Source organism: Lathyrus oleraceus, chromosome 3 (genome assembly GCF_024323335.1).
Source record: "Lathyrus oleraceus cultivar Zhongwan6 chromosome 3, CAAS_Psat_ZW6_1.0, whole genome shotgun sequence".
In the NCBI taxonomy this organism is placed as follows: Eukaryota; Viridiplantae; Streptophyta; class Magnoliopsida; order Fabales; family Fabaceae; genus Lathyrus; species Lathyrus oleraceus.
The window spans coordinates 362,683,261-362,704,951 of NC_066581.1; the positions used below are offsets into that span (position 1 = coordinate 362,683,261).

The 21,691-nt window shown below is 35.7% G+C and overlaps 1 protein-coding gene and 1 long non-coding RNA gene across 2 annotated transcripts; one reads left to right on the forward strand and one right to left on the reverse strand.

Annotated features, from left to right (window-relative positions):
• Positions 1 to 6,365: 6,365 nt before the first annotated feature.
• LOC127127697 (uncharacterized) lies at positions 6,366 to 8,624 on the reverse strand. The gene is made up of 2 exons (XR_007805432.1): positions 8,175 to 8,624; positions 6,366 to 6,728 (listed from the first exon to the last, which is right to left on the reverse strand). It is a non-coding gene; the product is annotated as an uncharacterized LOC127127697 (long non-coding RNA).
• Positions 8,625 to 11,648: 3,024 nt separating this feature from the next.
• Positions 11,649 to 14,940, forward strand: LOC127127698 (protein SULFUR DEFICIENCY-INDUCED 1). Its single transcript, XM_051056948.1, has 4 exons — positions 11,649 to 11,942; positions 13,699 to 13,911; positions 14,066 to 14,221; positions 14,362 to 14,940. The coding sequence occupies exons 1-4, from the start codon at positions 11,808 to 11,810 to the stop codon at positions 14,761 to 14,763; spliced, it is 906 nt and encodes a 301-aa protein (XP_050912905.1). The 5' UTR covers positions 11,649 to 11,807; the 3' UTR covers positions 14,764 to 14,940.
• The last annotated feature ends 6,751 nt before the right edge of the window (positions 14,941 to 21,691 follow it).

Consider the following 21,691-nt stretch of genomic DNA (forward strand, 5'->3'; position numbering starts at 1 on the left):
CCGGTTGTAATGAACCTAAACAAAAAAAGATAAATAATATTATTTACAAATATTTATAGAATAAATATACAAAATGAAATAACATCATAAATTTACCTAGTTGCGTAGGGGAAGGAGTAGACATTAGGATTTTCTGGGGCTAGCCTCGGCAATCTCCACCACCCCCATGTTTGGAGCAAAAAAGCACATCCAGAAAATGTATAGTGCTCATTTTGTGCATTTTTACACAAAGAGCTATATAGGAATGTTAATACTGCAGAACCCCAACTATATGTGCTTATTCTATCAATGTCCCCGAGCAAACTCAAGTACATAAAGTTTATGCTATTTCCCGTCCCTTCGGGAAATAGCAAGTTCCCAAACAATAGCATAATGTAAACCCGGGTTTTTATGACTTTTTCTTGTTCTGAGGATTCCTCAGTCAAAGTTATGGAGTCGTGGTACAATTGTAGGCTAGATAATTTAATACCCTGACCCCTTGCTTTGGCAGACCCCTCACCCTCGACCAGATCTACCCCCAACATTTGAACACATATTTGGTTAGGTTGTTGAACATTTCCGGTCACAGGCTTACCATCTATTCTAAGACCCAAAAGCATGTACACGTCCTCTAATGTGACGGTACATTCACCAGTTGGTAGGTGAAAAGTGTGTGTCTCAGGTCTCCAACGTTCACACAGAGCCAAAATGAATTTGACATCAATTGTGGCATTTACGACATGCATAACATGACCGAAACCCGCACGCTCTATGTAAGGTACGCACCATGGGTCTGGATAAGGCATAGGGTGTGAACGTTGACGAAATTTCTTGGGATCCTTTAAAAACAAACAATATAAACAATCATTAGATTGGACTTTTAAAAAACAAATTACAAACATACGAAAGAGGCAATGTTCAAGAAAAACTTATGAATGAGGCAATGTTTGCCCTAGTGCCTCTGTGTTCTTGGCCCATGGTAAGAAGAGACATGACTGCAATGTAGAACGAAGCTTGGTGGATGAGAAGTTTCGCCGGAGTTCTCTGAATAAAAGTGTTAGTGGTTGATGAAAACTTGCAAGAATGACCCTCTATTTATACTCGTTTTCAAGTAGACTGAATATGCAAAGGTGTGACAAGTAGAAGGCATGCGTGGGAATCTTGCAGAATAGGTGCAGGCTAGGTGGTAGTGTTGGCATGCATTGGTGCAGACTAGGTGGGAGTTGTCTTGTCTTGGGGAAGACTTGGTGGAATCTGATGATGCAAAAATGTGACAAGTGGAAGGCATGCGTGGGAATCTTGTAGAATAGGTGCAGGCTAGGTGGTAGTGTTGGCATGCATTGATGCAGACTAGGTGGGAGTTGTCTTGTCTTGGGGAAGACTTGGTGGAATCTGATGATGCAAAAATGTGACAAGTGTAAGGCATGCGTGGGAATCTTGCAGAATAGGTGCAGGCTAGGTGGTAGTGTTGGCATGCATTGGTGCAGACTAGGTGGGAGTTGTCTTGTCTTGGGGAAGACTTGGTGGAATCTGATGATGCAAAGGTGTGACACGTGGAAGGCATGCGTGAGAATCTTGCAGAATAGGTGCAGGCTAGGTGGTAGTGTTGGCATGCATTGGTGCAGACTAGGTGGGAGTTGTCTTGTCTTGGGGAAGACTTGGTGGAATCTGATGATGCAAAAATGTGACACGTGTAAGGCATGCGTGGGAATCTTGCAGAATAGGTGCAGGCTAGGTGGTAGTGTTGGCATGCATTGGTGCAGACTAGGTGGGAGTTGTCTTGTCTTGGGGAAGACTTGGTGGAATCTGATGATGCAAAGGTGTGACAAGTGGAAGGCATGCGTGGGAATCTTGCAGAATAGGTGCAGGCTAGGTGGTAGTGTTGGCATGCATTGGTGCAGACTAGGTGGGAGTTGTCTTGTCTTGGGGAAGACTTGGTGGAATCTGATGATGCAAAAATGTGACACGTGTAAGGCATGCGTGGGAATCTTGCAGAATAGGTGCAGGCTAGGTGGTAGTGTTGGCATGCATTGGTGCAGACTAGGTGGGAGTTGTCTTGTCTTGGGGAAGACTTGGTGGAATCTGATGATGCAAAAATGTGACAAGTGTAAGGCATGCGTGGGAATCTTGCAGAATAGGTGCAGGCTAGGTGGTAGTGTTGGCATGCATTGGTGCAGACTAGGTGGGAGTTGTCTTGTCTTGGGGAAGACTTGGTGGAATCTGATGATGCAAAGGTGTGACACGTGGAAGGCATGCGTGAGAATATTATTTAAAATAAATAATCAGGTTGTTTAAAATAAATAATTAAGCTTAAATAAAATTGAATAAAAGAGGTTGTTTAAAATAATCAGGCATGCGTGGGAATATTATTTAAAATAATTAATCAGGTTGTTTAAACACATAATGGAAAAAAGAGGTAGTTTAGTATTGGAAGTGTGATATTCAGTATTGGAAGTTCAAGAAGTTTAAGTTTTTGGTGGAAGCAAAGCTAAAGCTGAGACTAAGTTCAGACTATGTGGAGAATACATTTGATGGATAGGCAGTAGACGTGGCAAAATTATTACATGCATGCAGCTCCACGTTGCCTGCAAGTTCTTGCATGCTTTACACGTGTCCAAGTTTTGCATGCGTTGGTCTTGGGGAAGGCTTGGTTGAAGACATGCATGCAAAGATGTGTCGGAATCTTGCAGTATAAATATTCACACACATTTTCACAAAGGTATTCACAACATCTTCACAGCAATCTTCACAAAACCTTCACAATATCATCACAAAACCTTCACAAAACCTTCACAATATCATCACAAAACCTTCACAATATCTTCACAAAACCATCACAATATCTTCACAAAACCTTCACAAAACATGGCATCTTCATCACAATACAAAATCAAAGCTCACGTCAATGGTGAGACTTATGAATGTGATATGTCTGGCTTCCTATTTAGAAACACCGAATGCACTCGTTTTTGTCTAAATAGAGGAGCTGACTTCTCTTATCTGAAGAAAAATATTGAGTCCAAACTAAGACAACCCGTGTCCCAAATTTTTTATCAACAACCTTTTTTTTCAGAAAACAACTCTGTCAAGTTTTATAAGTCATTGATTCAAAATGACATGGAGACAAAATACATGTTTCGTAACCATGAGTATTCTGGTTACGAATACATAGTGTTGTACATTGTGTTGGAACAATTTCAACCAACTCAGAATATTCAGTCACAGGTTATTGATCCTATGATTGATGACGAACAAGATGTTGAGCACCACGTTGAAGACGATGTGGTTGATGATGCTGAAGACGTGGTTGATGACTTGGTGAACCGTGTTTCTGAAGACGAAGACCAAGTTCAAATACCTATAGCGCAACGCTACTCACCGCCTGCGCACTTCACAACACTTAACTTGGGCGAGGATGAGCCCTCATCAGATATGTTCTACAACCCATATATGAGGTCTGATGAGGACTTAAAGAAGGGTGACCAATTTCGGACCAAGGAAGAGTGTCTGTTAGCAATAAAGAACTGGCACTTGAAAAACTGTGTTGACTACGATGTTATCAAATCAAATCCGGAAAGATACGTTATTGTATGCAAAAATCCGGAGTGTGGGTATAGGTTGATGGCATCGTACAAGAAGAAACATAATGCGTGGGTGATAGGGTCCATTTCTCAAGCTCACATTTGCGTCAACACCAACATGGCACAGGATCATCGCAAACTTAGCCATGATATGATCTGCCATTCCATATTACCTCTAGTTGAGGCTGACCCGTCACTGAAGGTCAAAACAATTATCTCCCATTGCGTGGCTGTTTTCAAATATACACCGTCATACAGAAAGGCTTGGTTAGCGAAAACCAAGGCAATTGAACTGGTATACGGTAACTGGGAGGAGTCATACAAACAACTACCACGCTACCTGGCTGCACTACGATTGTATTCACCTGGGACGGTTTCTATAATGGAGACCTTGCCGGCACAATCCCCTGACGGAACTCGTCTAGAAGGTAATGGAATATTCCATAGACTTTTCTGGGCATTCCGTCCCTGCATCATCGGTTTTACATTCTGCAAACCACTTGTTCAAGTCGATGGAACTTGGCTGTATGGGAAATACAAAGGATCGTTACTGATGGCGGTCGCACAAGATGGAAATTCTAATATTTTCCCAATAGCCTTTGCATTGGTAGAAGGAGAAACGGCTGCTGCTTGGAGTTTCTTCCTTAAGAATCTCCGAACGCACGTGACTCCACAAGCTGGCATCTGTGTGATTTCTGACAGGCACGCTTCTATAGACAGTGCATACAATAATCCAGCAAATGGTTGGCATGACCCCCCGTCTACCCATGTCTACTGCATCAGGCATATTGCTCAAAATTTTATGCGGGAGTTCAAGGATAACTTCTTGAAGCAACATTTAATAAACGCGGGGTATGCATTAAACCAACCTGGATTCCAATACTACCGCCGGGAAATAGTGTTGGCAAATTCTGATGCAGGGAGGTGGATCGATAATATCGATAGAGCGAAGTGGACTAGATCATACGACGATGGGGTGAGGTGGGGCCACATGACAACAAATCTTGTGGAATCAATGAATGGCGTCTTTAAGGGCATACGTAACCTCCCGGTAACCGCATTGGTGAGTGCGACCTATTTTCGGATGGCAACGTTGTTCGTAACAAGAGGCAGGCGCTGGCATGAAGTGTTGCAGACGAGTCAGGTATATAGTGATGCCTGCATGAAGTTTATGAGGCAGGAATCTGCCAAAGCCAGCAGCCATCGGGTTATGGAATTCGACCGCCATGACCACACTTTTAGTGTCAAGGAAACAATTGACCACAACCAAGGGCTGCCCAGACAAGAGTATAGGGTCCTAATACCAGACCGTTGGTGCGACTGTGGTCAATTTCAGGCCTATCGTATGCCTTGTTCCCATGTCATTGCAGCGTGTTCACACAGCCACTTCGATGCATTATCGCTAGTGTCTCCCATCTACAAAGTTGCAACATTGCTCAATGTATACGACAATCCCTTTCCGGTGGTAGCATTGGAGGCGTATTGGCCAGAGTATGACGGGGAAATTGTTTGGCACAACGAATCAATGCGGCGGAATAAAAGTGGTCGCCCAAATAGCAGGCGCATTAGAACTGAAATGGACGTCGCAGAGAAAATGCAGAGGAAGTGTAGCATATGTAGACAACTAGGGCATAATAAGAACAAATGTCCATATCGTGGATCTAGTTCCACAACTTAGTTTTCATATTCATAAATCTGTGTACCAATGCTATTTATCATTAAAGTTTACTTTTTATTCCAAATAGAAGATGACACTTGAACAACAAACACAAACATCTAACATTACAACACCAATTACTAAAACAAAAACAAATACTGGAACAAAAACAAGTACTAAAACAAGAACAAGTACTAGAACAATAACAAATACAACAACAACATGACAAACAACCATTAAAATCTAAGAAATTACAACAGTTAACACTATGTCGTCTGATCCATGCATCATTTGGATGCAATCAATGTCGCTTTCAACTTCAACCCACCAACGTATCGTTTCTCCAGTTTCAAATGAGAACCTTGTTATAAGCCTCTGAATCCTTCTGATGACTTCACCAGGTTGGTAATCTCCCTCTAACCAAGACATCAAGGACCTTTTTAGTTGGTCCAACGAACGGATGTTCCAAAATTTCATCTCCATTGGGAGTTTCAAAGGCGAGAAAATAACATGCCCATCCCTTTTTAAGATTACTTGTTCAGGATCCGGGCGCCTTGATGATGTTCGCTGCCATGACGACGGTCTTGGGGATGCCATGAACTCAACTTGATAGAGAAAGTGATAGGAAACAGTGGTGAAGAAAATGCAAGGAAATAACACTTTATTTATAGGAAAAGATCTGGGTTGTACACCAATCTACTTAACCCTAATTAGTGTCGCACTTGATAAATTAACCTTAACATGATTAACCCTAATTTTCCCAAAAATTTATAAATAATATTAATTACTTATAAATTTAATTAATATATATAAATTAATATATATATATATATATATATATATATATATATTATTCTTGTAAATAATTTTATTTATATATATGTATTAGTATAAATTTATATAATTTATAATAAATCTAAATTCATAAATTAAAAAAAATTAAAAAAAAAAAAAAAAAAAAATAGAGTGTAGGCGTCACTCCTAGTGGCGACTTGCCCTACCCTTTAAGGGTAGGCGCCAACTACGGTGGCGCCCATGTACAAAATTAGGGCAAAAATTGCCCAATTTTGTAATTTTTTTGAAAAAATATTTATTTTTGAAATTTTTTTTAAAAACCTGGATATTAAAAAAAAACTCTTCAAATTACAAAAGAAATGGAAAGAAAATATAAAGGAGCTTTGTTTCTTGAAGTGCAAGTCAACATTACATTCAAATGTACCAAAATACAAGAAAAAAATATTACAAAATTGATACTTGAAAAATCCAAGTCTTGACCGACAATAGATTTTTGGTCAACTATTGACTTCTTGTCAAACAATTGACCGAAGTTTGACCAGGACCCCAATTTTACCTAAGACCTAACTGTTTTCAGCTTCAGTTTGCTTCCATTCTTCAATTATCATCACATATCTTCATGTCCAAGTAGTTTCAATGTTTCTAAAATGCTTCATGGACCATGCCTAAATTCATGCCCAACCAATAAACCAGGCTGCATAAACTTCATGCCCAACCTACAAAAAGACTACAACATCAACATAATGCAATGCCATAAATAAACAAGTCCATATAACACCAGTTTCAGCAATGCACATATAGTTCAATTCAGATCCAAAGGCTAATTTACAATCAGTTCACAAATAGATTCAACTCAGAGCCACCCTAAAACACATGTTATGGCTCACAACTGAAGCAACACAAGCATCAAGTTTCATCTACTTATAACAGGTCATTCAAAACCAAAATACAAACTAGGGTTATCATCCACACCAACATGAATAGATGCAAAAACAAATGACCCTAAAGCATGTTACATCAAATCCAGGACAAGCATGAATTGATTCAGAGATAATATGATGCAACATCATACATAAAACCTATAGCCAACATGCTTCAAGATAATTCAATTATCATAAGAACCACATTCAAAACAATAACACAATTTATTCACCATATAAGTCGCTCATTCATATTCAAGTTGGAGCCTAAGATTCAATCATTTTGAACCTCACTTAAATCAAATTTATCCAAACTTCTAATCCATTCTCAATAAACTAACAAACCCTAAACTGAGTTATAACTACCATGTAATAATCTGCCACACGACACTATGCCAAAGGGCCAAAATACCCCATTTTCCAATTTCCCTCTAAGACCAGTTTTGAACTAACAAAACTTTGGGCATTCAAACTAACACATATGCTAACTAATTTTCAGAAGTTGACTCTCCACCCTTACCAATGTCACGGGTTCATATCCAATAGCCATAAATTCATCTAATCCTAATTTACTAACTAACTCACAACTAACTCTTAACCAATTCAACTACCTTAAACAAGCTCTAACTTTCATAACAACCAGCTCCTAACCAACTACCCTAAGTTGACCTAGTTGCCCTAATCAGTTAGGCACAAACACCTCCCTTCCAAAATTCAGTTCAATCCCTCTCCAACTAACACAAAACTTCAACTTGAAATGCATTGAAACTAACACACTCACATCTATTTCTCAACCAAAATCAGTGTAGAATATCCCTCATATTCTCACACCTAACAAACACAAGTTCACAAACTAATTTCAACCATCCTTCACATTTTACCACGGATTACAATCCAATGACTCATATCATCCTAATCTTAACTAACTTTCCATATGAATTTCCAAAATCCAACTATAAAAACCCCTAATTTTCGCAATCAGCAACATCTATCTACCCTAGAGTTACTCTACTGAATTCTTCCTTCATCCTCACCCTTCACTCAGAGTTCACCATAGAAACCAGTTAAAGTTTTACACTAAAACTCTAGTTTCGGATCAAACTAATCCTAAACACACTATGTCACACAACGACAACACATTGAAACAGATTGAAGAAACATGGTGTATGCAAAAAAAGCAAGAAGAAAGAAAATGAAGTAGAAAAAAATAGTAAATAAGAAAGAAAAGAAGAATCAGAGAACCTGGGGATTTGGACACTCTGAGAACATTCAAAGTCGGTGATTTTTCTTCATCTTTTCTTCAAATTCTTGTTACTATGGCGCTGTTTGTGATGCACTGAGTAGAAACCATATGCAAATTGCTTGATTCCATGCTACATCGCCATTTAATTTAAGTTCTAAATTTTAGGGTTTATGTCTAAATTAGATTTATGGATTAGGGATAGGTTTTGATTGATTTCAGTGAGGGATTCATGTTGAGGGTGAGTAAACAAAGGTTTTGAGGAGGGTATGTTCAGTTTCTGGGCAGCCCTGCCGCTGAAGGTGACTTTCGGCGCAGCGGGGCTATTTTTGGTGAACGAAATGAAGGCAAGAGGAGAAAGAGACGGGCAAGGGGAGAACATGAGAATGGGGGTTCTCCCTTTCTGATCTTCCTCATTGGCCAAAGACCAAGGCCTAATGGCTCTTTGCTAACGCACACCATCCATTGCCTTTGGTAGTCCAGATTTTAGTAATATTCTATATTCTAAAGGTACTTCTGGAGTTCCAGCATCTGATATTATTCCAGAATCAAAAGGTTTTAAACAAGTCCAAAGAATCATAAACACTTCGAGAAGGTTTGCAACATCTGATACTATTCCAGAACCATGAGGTTTTGAACAAGTTTAGAGGCCACAAAGAATCATAAATATTTCGACAAGGTTTGTAGAGTTTGACATGCTGCAAGATACTAAAGTAGATTCTAAAGGGGAAGTTATTCAATGTGCCATGTTAGTAGAATCTGAACCCATGAGTACATAAGAAGCTCTCAAGCAGAAAGTCTGGCTGAAGGCCATAAAAGAAGAACTTAATACCATAGAGAGAAACAAGACTTGGAACCTGACAGAACTTCCAAAGAACAAGAAAGCCATCAGCTTGAGATATGTTTATAAGGTGAAGCTAAATCCAGATGGATCAATTGACAAACGCAAAGCAAGGTTAGTTGTGAGAGGTTTTCTACAGAAACATGGGTTAGATTATTTTGAAGTGTTTGCGTCTGTAGCAAGACATGAAACAATCAGGTTGGTGATTGCGATAGCTACTAAAGGGAATTGGCCTCTGATGCATTTAGACGTGAAATCTGCATTTCTGAACGGTACATTAGAAGAAGAGGTTTATGTGTCACAACCTCCTGGATTTGAGAAAAAGGATCAGGAAGGGATGGTGTACAGATTACACAAAGCTTTGTATGGACTGAAGAAAATCCCTAGAGCTTGGAATCTGAAAATTAATTCATTTTTCAAGAAGCAAGGATTTTAGAAATGTGAGATGAAGTATGATGTCTATGTTTAACATACTTCTGAAGGCAATATGATTTTGGTGTGTCTGTATGTTGATGACATATTGCTACAGAAAGTTGTGAACATAAGATAGCTAAGTTCAAGAAGGAGCTGATGAATGAGTTTGAGATGACTGATATAGAAAATATGGTTTATTTTCTAGGGATCGAGATTATGTACTCTGAGAAAGGAATAATTTTACATCAGCTGGAATATGAACTTGAGCTTCTGAAGAAATTTGAGCTGCTGAATTGTAAAGTTATCGTCATACCTGCAGATACAAATCAGAAATTGAATTATGATTCAAATGGTGATGATGCAGATGCGACAATGTTCAAGCAATTGGTAGATTCTCTGAGGTATTTGTGTAATATCAGACATGATATTTGCTATGTAGTTGGAATGGTGAGTAGGTTTATCAATAAACCTAAGTGGTCTCACTACCAAGATTTTATCAAAATTTTGAGGTATATAAAGGGAACTCTGAAGTATGGAGTTTTGTTTCCTTCTAGTGCTGAAACTGACTCAAAATTTCTGAGTTAATCAGATTTTGATTGGTGTGGAGACAGAGTTGATAGAAGAAGTACTTTTGGATACTTATTTAAGTTTTTGGGAAGTCTTATTTATTGGTGTTCCAAGAAGCAACCAGTTGTTGCTTTGTCAACTTGTGAAGCATAATATATTGCAGGTGTTGTGACTGCATGTCAAGCTGCGTGGCTTCTGAATTTCCTACAGGATCTGAAGATCAAAGTAAACAAGTCTTTGAGACTGATGATTGATAACAAGTTCGCAATCAATCTTTCCAAGAACTCAGTGCTACATGGGAGAAGCAAACATATTAAGACTAAGTATCACTTTCTGAGAAATCAGATTCAGAATGGAGTGCTAGAAGTTGTGCATTATAGCATCCAGAAGCAGCTGACAGATGTTCTGACGAAGGCGATCAAGACTGGTCAATTTCTCCGCTTGAGAGATGAAATTGATGTTGTTAGTTTTGGTTAAGCTGAATATGAATTAAGGGACGATGTTAAAATTAATTCATTTTCATAAACTTGTTGATAAAGTTTGTTAGAGAGTACTTTAGTATTTTTATTAAGTTTCACTTGTATTTAAGTAAGTGAGTGGTGTGAACAAATAATATTATTATTTCTTTTTTGCAGTCTGTGTTGTGTAGCAGAGTAATGTGTGTGTGTGTTTGCTGTAACCATTTTAGAGTAGTGAAAGTTTGTTATTATTCTCACTTCTCTCTCTTATTTCCATTGTTCATCTTTATCATCTTGTGCATCAACATCTAGACTGCTCATGAGATATAGTTCAATAAAAGAAATTAACCAAATCAAATCAAACTGAATCGTTTTAATTTACCAAAAATTGAATTGAATTAAAATTATGGATTTAATATACCGTTTTGAAATAACAAATTATACCGAATTGTAGAAGATAATTTTTTTCAAACCAAATTATTTGTTAAAGAAGCGAATCATTAAATTATTTTTTAAATAATTTAAAAAAATTAAATTTTATTTTTAGTATTTATTATTTTTCAATTTCAATTTAGTTTAATTTCAATGTCAGTTCTGATTACTTAGCACACCAGTTCTAAAATTATTTTTATAAATATAAAAGTTTGATTAATTAAAAAATATAATACTTTAATTGTTTCAATTTCAGTTCAATTCATGTTCATCATGATTTTTTTAATGGGTTAATGACATATTGATCGAACAATATTGCCATCTTATTAGAAAATGAGGGAAAATATTAAAAATATACAAAATCATGTTTGAATTGAAAATACAAGTTTTGGCTTTATCAATAATTGTAACAGTAGGTTTTATATACAAGTTTTGGCTTTATCAATAATTGTAACAGTAGATTATGCAATATCGTAGATGTAAAACGATTTACACCGTCGATTCATCATCATCACCTATTTGTATTATTTTATAAATTTTTAAAATTTATTTTAATATCCAACGTCTAAAATTAACTCACATTATAAAATTCTTTTATATCATAATTGTATTTTAATTAAATTTTTATAATGTTATTTATAAATAAATAAAAGTAACAGTGAGCATCTCGCTCTTTTCCAAAATAAATCATGACCGCACACGTGTCCAATCGTTGGTTCCACCGTCGTCTAACAGTCATTGATAATCTCATTAGAATAAACTACCAAATTCAAACGAACAAAGACGCAAACCCATCCAGGTTCATTACTTCTATCTTTCTTTCTCTTTCCCATTCCCATTCCGATTCCTATTCCTCTAGTTGAAACTCCAAAGCGTGTACACAAGAGTTTTCTTTTCTTCTTCTCTATCTCTAAAACCTGCAAATGGAAGAAGAAAGAGGAAGTTACAACAACAAGAAGAGTTTGTTTTTACCAGGGAAGAAGAAAGAAGACGTTTATCATGTACTTTACAAGGTTCCTTTTGGTGATAGTCCTTATGTCAGAGCCAAACATGCTCAGGTACACTATTCCAACTTCTTACCCTTTTTTTCTTCCATTTTTTGGATTTTACTATTTTTTCGTTTATTAATTTTTAGAGTTATTTACATTCTAGATTTTTGTTGTTTTTGTTTTTATGAGTTAATCTATTTCTATTGAAGGTTTCTGATTGTGACTTTTTGTGTGTTTGATTTTAATTTTTAACTCGTTCCTCGATGCTTCATGCATGAATGAAAATTCTCTTATGGTGTTTAGATTTACTGTGTTTAGTTTAGTTAAGATCCTGTTTAATTTGTGCGAAAATGATGAGGAGAAATTTTTATTGTTGGAGTGAGACATTGTAGGAAAAGATAAAATGTTGACTAAAATTGATAATCTCTCCCTCTAAAAAAAAAGTCTTTTAAAATTGTTCCTCAAATCTAAAGAGTTTAAGATTAAGAAAAATAATGATTAAATACATAAAGTAGTAATTATATCTTAGTTTTAGCTGATTTATGTAAGTGATTTCTTATTCTAAATTCAAATAATTTTGATCTCTATTCAAATTTTAACACTTAAAATTAACGAGGTAAATAAGATCATCGTATAAAATTTATTATGAAAAATATTAGTTAGATTTTCTATAAAAAAACGTTAGTGTGATCATAACGGTTTGAATTTAAAATAAAAGATTAATTTTGTGAATCAAATAAAATTGAGGTATTAAAACTGCGATTTAATATAATATTTATTAAGTAATGATTAAATCTAATTAATTGCCTTGAAATAGGAAAGAAAAATTTATTTTGAAATAAATTTCTTTGAATAAAAATACTCTTATTTTTATTTTAGGAGAGAGAAAGAGAGGGAATACATTTTAAGAAATAAAAAATACTAATTATTTTGTCAATTTCATTATTTTGATAAATACAAAATAATTGTCTCTTTTATTCTAAATTAATATTAGTTTTAAGAAATGAAAATGGAAAATGTTTTCTCAAACCAAAGGTTATAAAATTTGGAATAGAATTATAACCGTTAGGGATATAAGTTTTATACGACATATATTTGATATCATTATTTTTGTATCTATGGCAAATTTGGTTGAAAGTGACATAAATGTAAAACATAAATAGTTTTCTATAAGTGACATATATAAGTGACTTGATTAATATATATTAAGTTATAAATTAATTAGTTTGGGGTAAATGTTTGTTCAATTCGATAATGGACTATGGCAAAATCGATGGGTTTCAAATAATGGACTATGGCAAAATGGGTGGGTTTCAAATTTTTCACAGAAAACATGTATGCATTGTAACGAAACGTAAATTTGAATATGTTCAAATTTTATTTTGTTCTTACAAAAAATTTAGATAAGATGAGTTCTAAGACTCAATAGAATTAGAGCAGATCTCGAGATTTTGAGTTTTTTTTTCAAGTGTGTGAACTAATTAGTTAATGTTTTCTGATATAAATTTAGATTTTGTTATTGTGGGTTTTAAATTGTGGTTGCAAGTATATAAGATTTTAAAATTTCTTCAACTTTATTGCAACCACAGTTCAACTACATCTCAATATAAAGGTTGACGACATAAGTGTGATGCAACTTGATTACAACCACAATTCAACTACATTTCAATATGATTTCTCGAATTTTAATTTACACTCTATACTCTTATTTTTCCTTCCCTTTAATTTCTATGTCTCTTGCCTATACTACCTCTCAAATATCCTAATATGGTTTGAGTGTGACATAATTTTTACCCTAATAACATTAATAATATGAATTATATAGCTGGTAGAAAAGGACCCGGAAGCCGCAATCGTATTATTTTGGAAAGCAATTAATGTCAGGGATAAAGTGGATAGTGCTTTAAAGGATATGGCTGTGGTGATGAAGCAGTTAGATAGATCCCAAGAAGCCATTGAAGCTATCTCTTCCTTTAGAGGCCTTTGCTCCAAACAGTCTCAAGAATCCCTTGATAATGTACTCATTGATCTTTACAAGGTACTACAAATCATACATTTATATATAAATATAGGAAAAATGTTGCCATCAGCTGTATATACTCATTTTAACCCAACTAATATTGGGTAGCATCTTTATACTTTTTATTTCATTAATATACTCTACATTAATTTAAATTTCTCGTGAATGATAGAAAAGTGGGAAAATAGATGAGCAAATAGATTTGCTAAAGAGGAAGCTGAAATTGATCTACCAAGGGGAAGCCTTCAATGGAAAACTCACAAAAACTGCACGATCTCATGGCAAGAAGTTTCAAGTTTCTATTAAACAAGAAACTTCAAGATTATTGGTATTTTATCTTAACTATACCTCACTTTTGATTACACACTATAATTGTGTACTTGGTATCAAGATTCTTTTATACATAATTCTGATGGAATCTGGACATTAATATTGATATGATCGCACCTAAATGTCATTGCATAATAGGGAAACTTGGGTTGGGCCTACATGCAAAAGATGAATTACGTTATGGCCGAGGTGGTGTATCGAAAAGCCCAAATGATCGACCCGGATTGTAACAAGGCATGTAACTTGGGCCTATGTCTCATTAGACAAGCTCGGTATGAAGATGCCCAATTGATTGTTGATGATATACTAAAAGGAGAAATTCCAGGCTCAGATGATATAAAGTCTAGGAAAAGGGCTGAAGATCTTGTAATAGAGTTGAAATCATTGATACCTTCATCACATACATTGGATCTTTTGGTTCTTGATGATGAGTTTATCAAAGGCATAGAACAGTTGATGAATGAATGGGGTCCACTTAGATCAAAGAGACTTCCAATTTTTGAAGAGATTTCTTCTTGTAGAAATCAGTTAGCTTGTTAAGTTTTTTAACTTTGTACATAGATTTTTTTTATATTATATTTTTTATAATTTTTCCTTTCTTTTTCTTATTTTCCTCATAGTAGAGGGTTTTTTGTTTTGTTTTTTGGGAAGAGGTGTATAAGATAATGTATGTGAGAGCTGAATGCTTGTTTGGAAATCAGAGTAAGTTGAAGCAGATATCTATCTTGATTGATTGAACAAGCAGCATCACTAAAGAGTAAACACCATAAAGTGGGGTGAAGTTGATGATATGAATTACTACTTCTTTCCAATTCAATAATATGTTATTTTGGGAAAATTTTCAAATATATCACTTTATTAGAAAAGGATAGCCAATATATCATTTATTTAATTAACATATATCAAACTATCATCTTTTCAAATCAGAAAAATTCTCTTATTATAGAACACCCACTCAACGAATGGGTGTTCTATAGAACAACGGTCAACGTTAAAAAAACGTTATTTTATTTATTTATTTTAATATATATTAAATAATATATTAAGTAATATATTTAAAAATATATATTAAAATTAATAATAAATCTATATTAATTATTTTTTTAATAATAATAAAATAATTTAAATTTATTAATATGTATGTAATTATTTTTTATCATTTAAAAGTAAATTCGGAACTGACAATTATTTTTTATTTTAATAGGCAATTGTTTTTTATTTTTAATTTTTACCGAAACTCCACTTGACGGTTGTTTTATATTTTCACTATTTAAGTACAGATTCGAAACTGAAATAGGTGAATTCTTTTTATTTTTTATTATAGAGTACCGATCAGAAATTGCAATAGACGGTTGTTTTATTTATCTAAAATGGATCCATCATTATTTTGACGATGCTACATGGTGAATCCGGTATAAATAGATGTGTGATGTGATTAGTTTTTTCACATCAGTTTCTCAATTTCTTCTAATTTTTAACGATATTCATTTGTTCTAATATGAATCGCCGCTACGGCCATGTTATTTATTCGAGTGTCAAATCTCCGATGAAGATGCTTTTTTGGAATATCCAAAGTTTCGAACAACTAGAGAGGAACTTGATCCGTTGGTTAGACGAAGAGATTAATGATGGTGGAAGAATTAGAAGTATTGAGAGACTTGTTTTGTACATCTATATTGCATAAGATAACAATGACGTTCAACATATGTGGGTGCGAGTTAAAGATGACAGTGATGTCAGGGCTATGATGTTTGGAGCTGATGATACTCTTTTGATTGTTGTAATCTCTTAGAAATGTTGTGGTGTGAAGAGTTTTTATTTGTTGTTTGTGTTGTATTTTGAGATGGTAATCTGTAGTGTTAAATGTTCTTTGTCTTGTTATCTGTTATTAAATGTGAAAGAACTTTGTATTAAAAAAAACTTCATTTAATGGCGACATAAATATTTAATTAGCAATTGGCAGTAATCTGAAATTGATATTTAACAATAACAAAAAAAACTTAACTATTACTAGTTCCAACAATGGGACACCGAGTTCGGTTGTGACAAGGAAGATGACACAATCCATATTTTCTCTTCAACTTATCAATCGTGTCCATTTCTGTTCTAATATGTGTACTTATTGGACGACCTTTCTTGTTCCTCCGCATGCTTGGATTATGGAAAATTCTTTCTTCTTCATAAATAGACTAATATACCTCGTATGTTGGCACATGAAAACTTGTGTTGTAAACCCCAAATAGGTTTGTGACCTTGTAAACGTTGGACAAGTGAGCATAAGCGTCTTGGCGTACACTGGAACATGCAACGATAACATGTGAATAAGGAATGTGGTAAGCTTGAAACATTCTGCACTCACGCCAACCATTTAACAGGTTGACCTTTTAATGTCTCATAGGTTTCCCATCACAGTGGTACATCGTCTCATTCACAATGAAAGTGTGACATTGATAGTCAAAAGAGGTTACCTGATACGTGTTGGATTTTGTTGTTTCTTATCTCATCACCTTCATGCAATTTTCTATAAATTTTTGTCTTTATTCATACTATTTTGCATGCTGCCCAAATGGTCAAAAATCAAATTTACACACTGTCACCCATTGTAGGTCCGGGTGTCAAGCATTTATACACTGATTCCTAATGCATGTCCGGTCAATATGCATATGTCTACTCAAATTACATTGGCTGCAGAAGGGGACCGCCCATTGCAGGTCCGATTGTCAGTCAAAAAGCAAGGCGACCGCCCATTGCAGGTTTGAGTGTCAATGGCATTATGCACTGTCGCCCAATGCATGTTTGGTCACAAATCTATGCTACATGCAGAGATTCCCACATACAGAAGCATGCATATCTCTCTTCACTAATATCATTCATATCCCATTAAATTTTTCTACCAACAAAATTTTCAACCCTCAAAATTTCTCCTATAAATTCCTTATTCTACCACTCCATAAACACACACAATTATCTCTAATACTCTTATCATATAACATTATCTTTGTTATTTGCAAAGTTGTTAAAAATATATCTCTGTTAACTTATGGAGAAGACCGTTGAGGGACACTAACAAATATTTCTTCATATGTAAGTGTTTAAGTATTGCTTCTAATATGTCTTTGTTAATTTTTTTTATAGTTTGATTTCTTCTAATGTATGTGTTTTATAAATGTTGACCATAATTTCACTATTTTTCTTTTTAGAATGAAAGAAATTTAAGAACACGTTCACATTCATACATCGAAGTCGACGAGATGATCCGTCCATATTTGATACAAGCAGGCTTTGGTCACGTTATCAATATAACTTTATACGACGTTGGTAGAAAATTTATTCTCGCCTTACGCAAAAGATGGAAACCGGAAACTCACATGTTTCATCTTCCAACCAGTGAATGCACAGTCACTATGGAGGATGTACACATGTTGTTAGATTTACATGTAAATGGTTTGGCAGTAATTGGGCGCACAAATATAGCATATGAGATGACTCTAGAACTATTGGGGATCCCATTGGAGGAAAGTGGTAGAAAAAGGGCAAGGCATTAAAATGAAATGGCTAAAGGACCATTACAATGCTTTGAAATTAGACGAAGATTCCACCAACAAAGTAAAACTTTGGAAAACTAGAATGTATCTTTTATTTCTTTTTGCCAACTTATCATTTTCTAATACTAATTGCAACACTATACATATCTGGTTTTTACCATTATTAGCATACATAAATAAAATAGGTAGATATAGTTGGGGCGTTGCTTATAAAACCTTAACCCCGATACTTATATAAAAGAATCATACCGCAATTAAAGTGCTACCTCAACAAACCATTTAAATAATTATTCAAATAGCAACAGAAATAATTATAAGAATACTCTTCAAATAATATGTTTGTTCTCCAAATAAAACGAAATCATTAACTTCTCAAGATCATAACAAAAGTCTCCATAATAATTAAAACAAGTGTTCCCATTCCCAATTTTACATAATCAGAGCTTAACCTACTAAGGTAAAGAACAAAAAATAAGTGGAAATAAACTCCAATGAGCTAATCTTCCACTCATAGCAACAACGCCTAATCTTGATTATCTGCAAGATGTCCATGATGAACAACATAAAAGCAAAGGGGGCGAGAATTCACATCAATAATGTAAACGAAATAAACTGCAAGGTAGAATTACAAACATCTACACATTTAAGCACAAACACACCACACCACTTTATAACAGTATTCTCACACCTAAAACAACACCATACACAATCATAATTATGCATCCAACTCATTTATGCAATGCGACTCAACTATCCAACTCGACGCATATGCATATGGTGCCATTCATGAGCGCTCATGTTCACCTTGCTCCCGATCCCCATCATAGAACCAGGAGCATACTAAATCATTATCATCACCATATGTAACACTTCACCATCTCCCACCTGGAACCGGTTACTAGCTCCTAATCCCCACCATAGGACCAGAACACAAAAAAATTTGTTACCATCACCATAGGTAACACTTCACTAATTCCTTATTCGAATTAGCTACTTGTTCCCGACCCATACCACCGGACTAGAGCATACTAAAAATGGACTGAAGTTCATACACCATGATGCATGACTCTCAACGGCATGCATTATCACCAAACTTTTCACCAAAAGATGAAAGGGATCCATCTGGCAGGATAAAGAAGGGAGACATGCCTTCTTGCCCTCTCAAAATGATGGATGAAGACTGCCATAACTTCATCCTTGAGTTGCGATACTTTACCCTTCAATCTCTTAAGGGTGCTCTGGAACCTCTTGAGAGATTTCTCCAAACACCCCACCTCTTCAAACCGGGCAAGAGCTTCAGCGGCCATTTTCTGGGTAAGTGCTTTCACAACATCTTGTTTTCTCCCTACAACCTTACCGCCCTTCCTCCTTCATGAGCAACCTGTTTGCATGATTCACCTCAGACTACAATCCTTGGATAGTGTGAGAATGTTTCTCCCTCTGAGCTTTCCTCACTATAAGACATCTAAATAGTTGGACTTCCAGTGAGTCAGATAGGCTAGTGGAGAACATGCCAAGGAGTGATTGATATCCATTTGAAAAATTCTCCGAAAAGGAAAGTTGACGGTAAGAAAACTCCATTGTGTTAAAGGAACAGAAAGAGGGTTCAAGAGGAACACATTCATCCCCTGCTTTCTCCTTTCGTTCTACTATCTCACAACTACCTGGCGCCCTAGAGGCGTCATCCTCCCGCTGTGGAATCTTGGGAGGAAGAGCCTTGCTAGCTCATGAGGTTTCACATTGCCTCGCTCCTCCTCCAATAGTTACGTTATGACGCATGGCCACTGTTGTGTGATTTGTATCTTAACCAGATGTTCACTTCTCTCGTTAAGACAAATCTCTGTCACATCCCCTGCAGAGAAGGAACCTCCATTAGCACATACAAAATGATGAGCACAAGAAAAAAATGTATTATTTCGTAACATAATACATACCTAAATACTCCTCTACCATGTTTCCATCTTCACGGTCCTGATTAATAAGGGTGAGAGTATCCAGAGTCCAAAAACCTTTCAAAGTCTTTACTTATTGATAAAGGAGAGAAAGAGAGCTTGGGTCTACCCCTTGGATAATCCGGGGATTTGGCTTCCATGATAAAGGAAAGAGAATGGAGCCCCGCGCCCGCTTAGTCACCAGAGAGGCATCATCTCTCCCTATCACTCGCACAAACCTATCTTTCAAATCCTCATAAGGTCCCGTGAAAGGCTTCAACAAAAAACCTGCCTAATAAAGAGCACAATGTTACCTGGTCGTTGTTAGAAAGAACTTATACACCATAGAAAGAAAGGAACACCCTCGAAACATGGGATACACCCAGGCTACAAATAGAATATCTGAAAATCCCTAAGACATGCTTCATACGTTCGGAGTAATCTGGGAAGGAGCAATGTTTATGGTCACCAAGAAATTTACCTTACAGGAAGTAAAAGGGATTAAGACCTATAACTAACAAATTACCATAAGATAAAGATAAAAATAAGGAGCTGATGGCTCCCAGAGGTACCCATGTTGGCCTTCTCTATCCCTGAACAAGGTTCAAATACCACATCCTTTTCGCATCTTGTATTATAGAACCTAATGCCACCATGAAACCTCTTGATCATGTTAGTATTATAGTACAAGGATGCAATATCTTAGAAATTAATGAGTTTGGTTTTCTTAGCCATTATTATTATTTTAGATTATACAACGTTCTCTGCTCAGATGAGAAGAGGAAATTCTCCAATTTTTCTAATGTCACCCTTAGTAGGTATATTTTTCAATAAAGAAGAAAATAATGTAGAAGGAAGAAGGAAAGGGTTTTTCTCAAAAACAATATATCATAAACCCAATAGCATAGACCATACATCCACCAAATGGGATAACTACCATGAGAAACAAAAAGTCTTTACACCTGGAAGATGTGTGTAAGTGAAAAATGCCATATTGATTTTCTCAAAGAATGCCATTATGAGTTGCATTAAATACTGCTTATACCCTTTTTCCACTAAAACACTTAAGCTTTTACAAATGATAAAAGTTTTGACATTTTAGAAGCCAATCATAATAAATTTGAGATATGTTTCAACCGCTTAGTTATCTAAGGGATATTTGTCTAGAGAGAAATACTTGCATAAAGCTGAAGGACTCACCTCTCATTAAATAAGGTTGCCTTCAACAAAGGGACTCACCCAAAGCTGAGAGACTCGCCTCTAATAAAATAAGGTTACCTTCAGTTGATGGACTCACCCAAAAATGAGGGACCCACCTCTCTTTAAATAATATCACATTTAGATGAGAGACTCACCCAAAGATGTGAGACTCGTCTCTTATTAAAAATTCTCATTTAGCCAAAGGATTCGCCCTAGCTGAAGGACTGGCCCCAGGATGAAAGACGTACCTCGCAAATGAAAGAGACCTTGAAAATACTTCGCCCTTATCAAAGTCCTCGTGCTTGAAGGATTATGTATGGTTATATTTGTGAGAGTCTTAAATAAAGGTGGTATCCTCATCTTCGCCTAAGGGTGGTGTCACCTTGGAGATATCCTCACAGAACATTGGGGATCTCCTTTAGAACTAATGATATGTATAATGTCGTTGGTCATAGGAGAGAGAGTCCCCTGCGATTATTGGAAGAATATGTGGTCAATAGCTTCCCCTAGTCATGAGGGAGTTGTTGTCGTCCCTTAGTGTTCCCTAACCCTAGGCTTAAAAGGTCTTTATAAATATCTCTCCCTCAAGGGGAGAAAGGGGACATATCTTAAGCCATACAAATCTACCACACGCTTATACACAAGCAACCAACACATATACAAGGCTTCTTACCTCACGTGAACAAGTCCTTAATACCACCACAAAATACATCGTACATGGCTTCTCATCGCTGAGGGCAAGCCCTAAATACCATACAATATGATATACCTATTAAGGCATCTAAACATCCA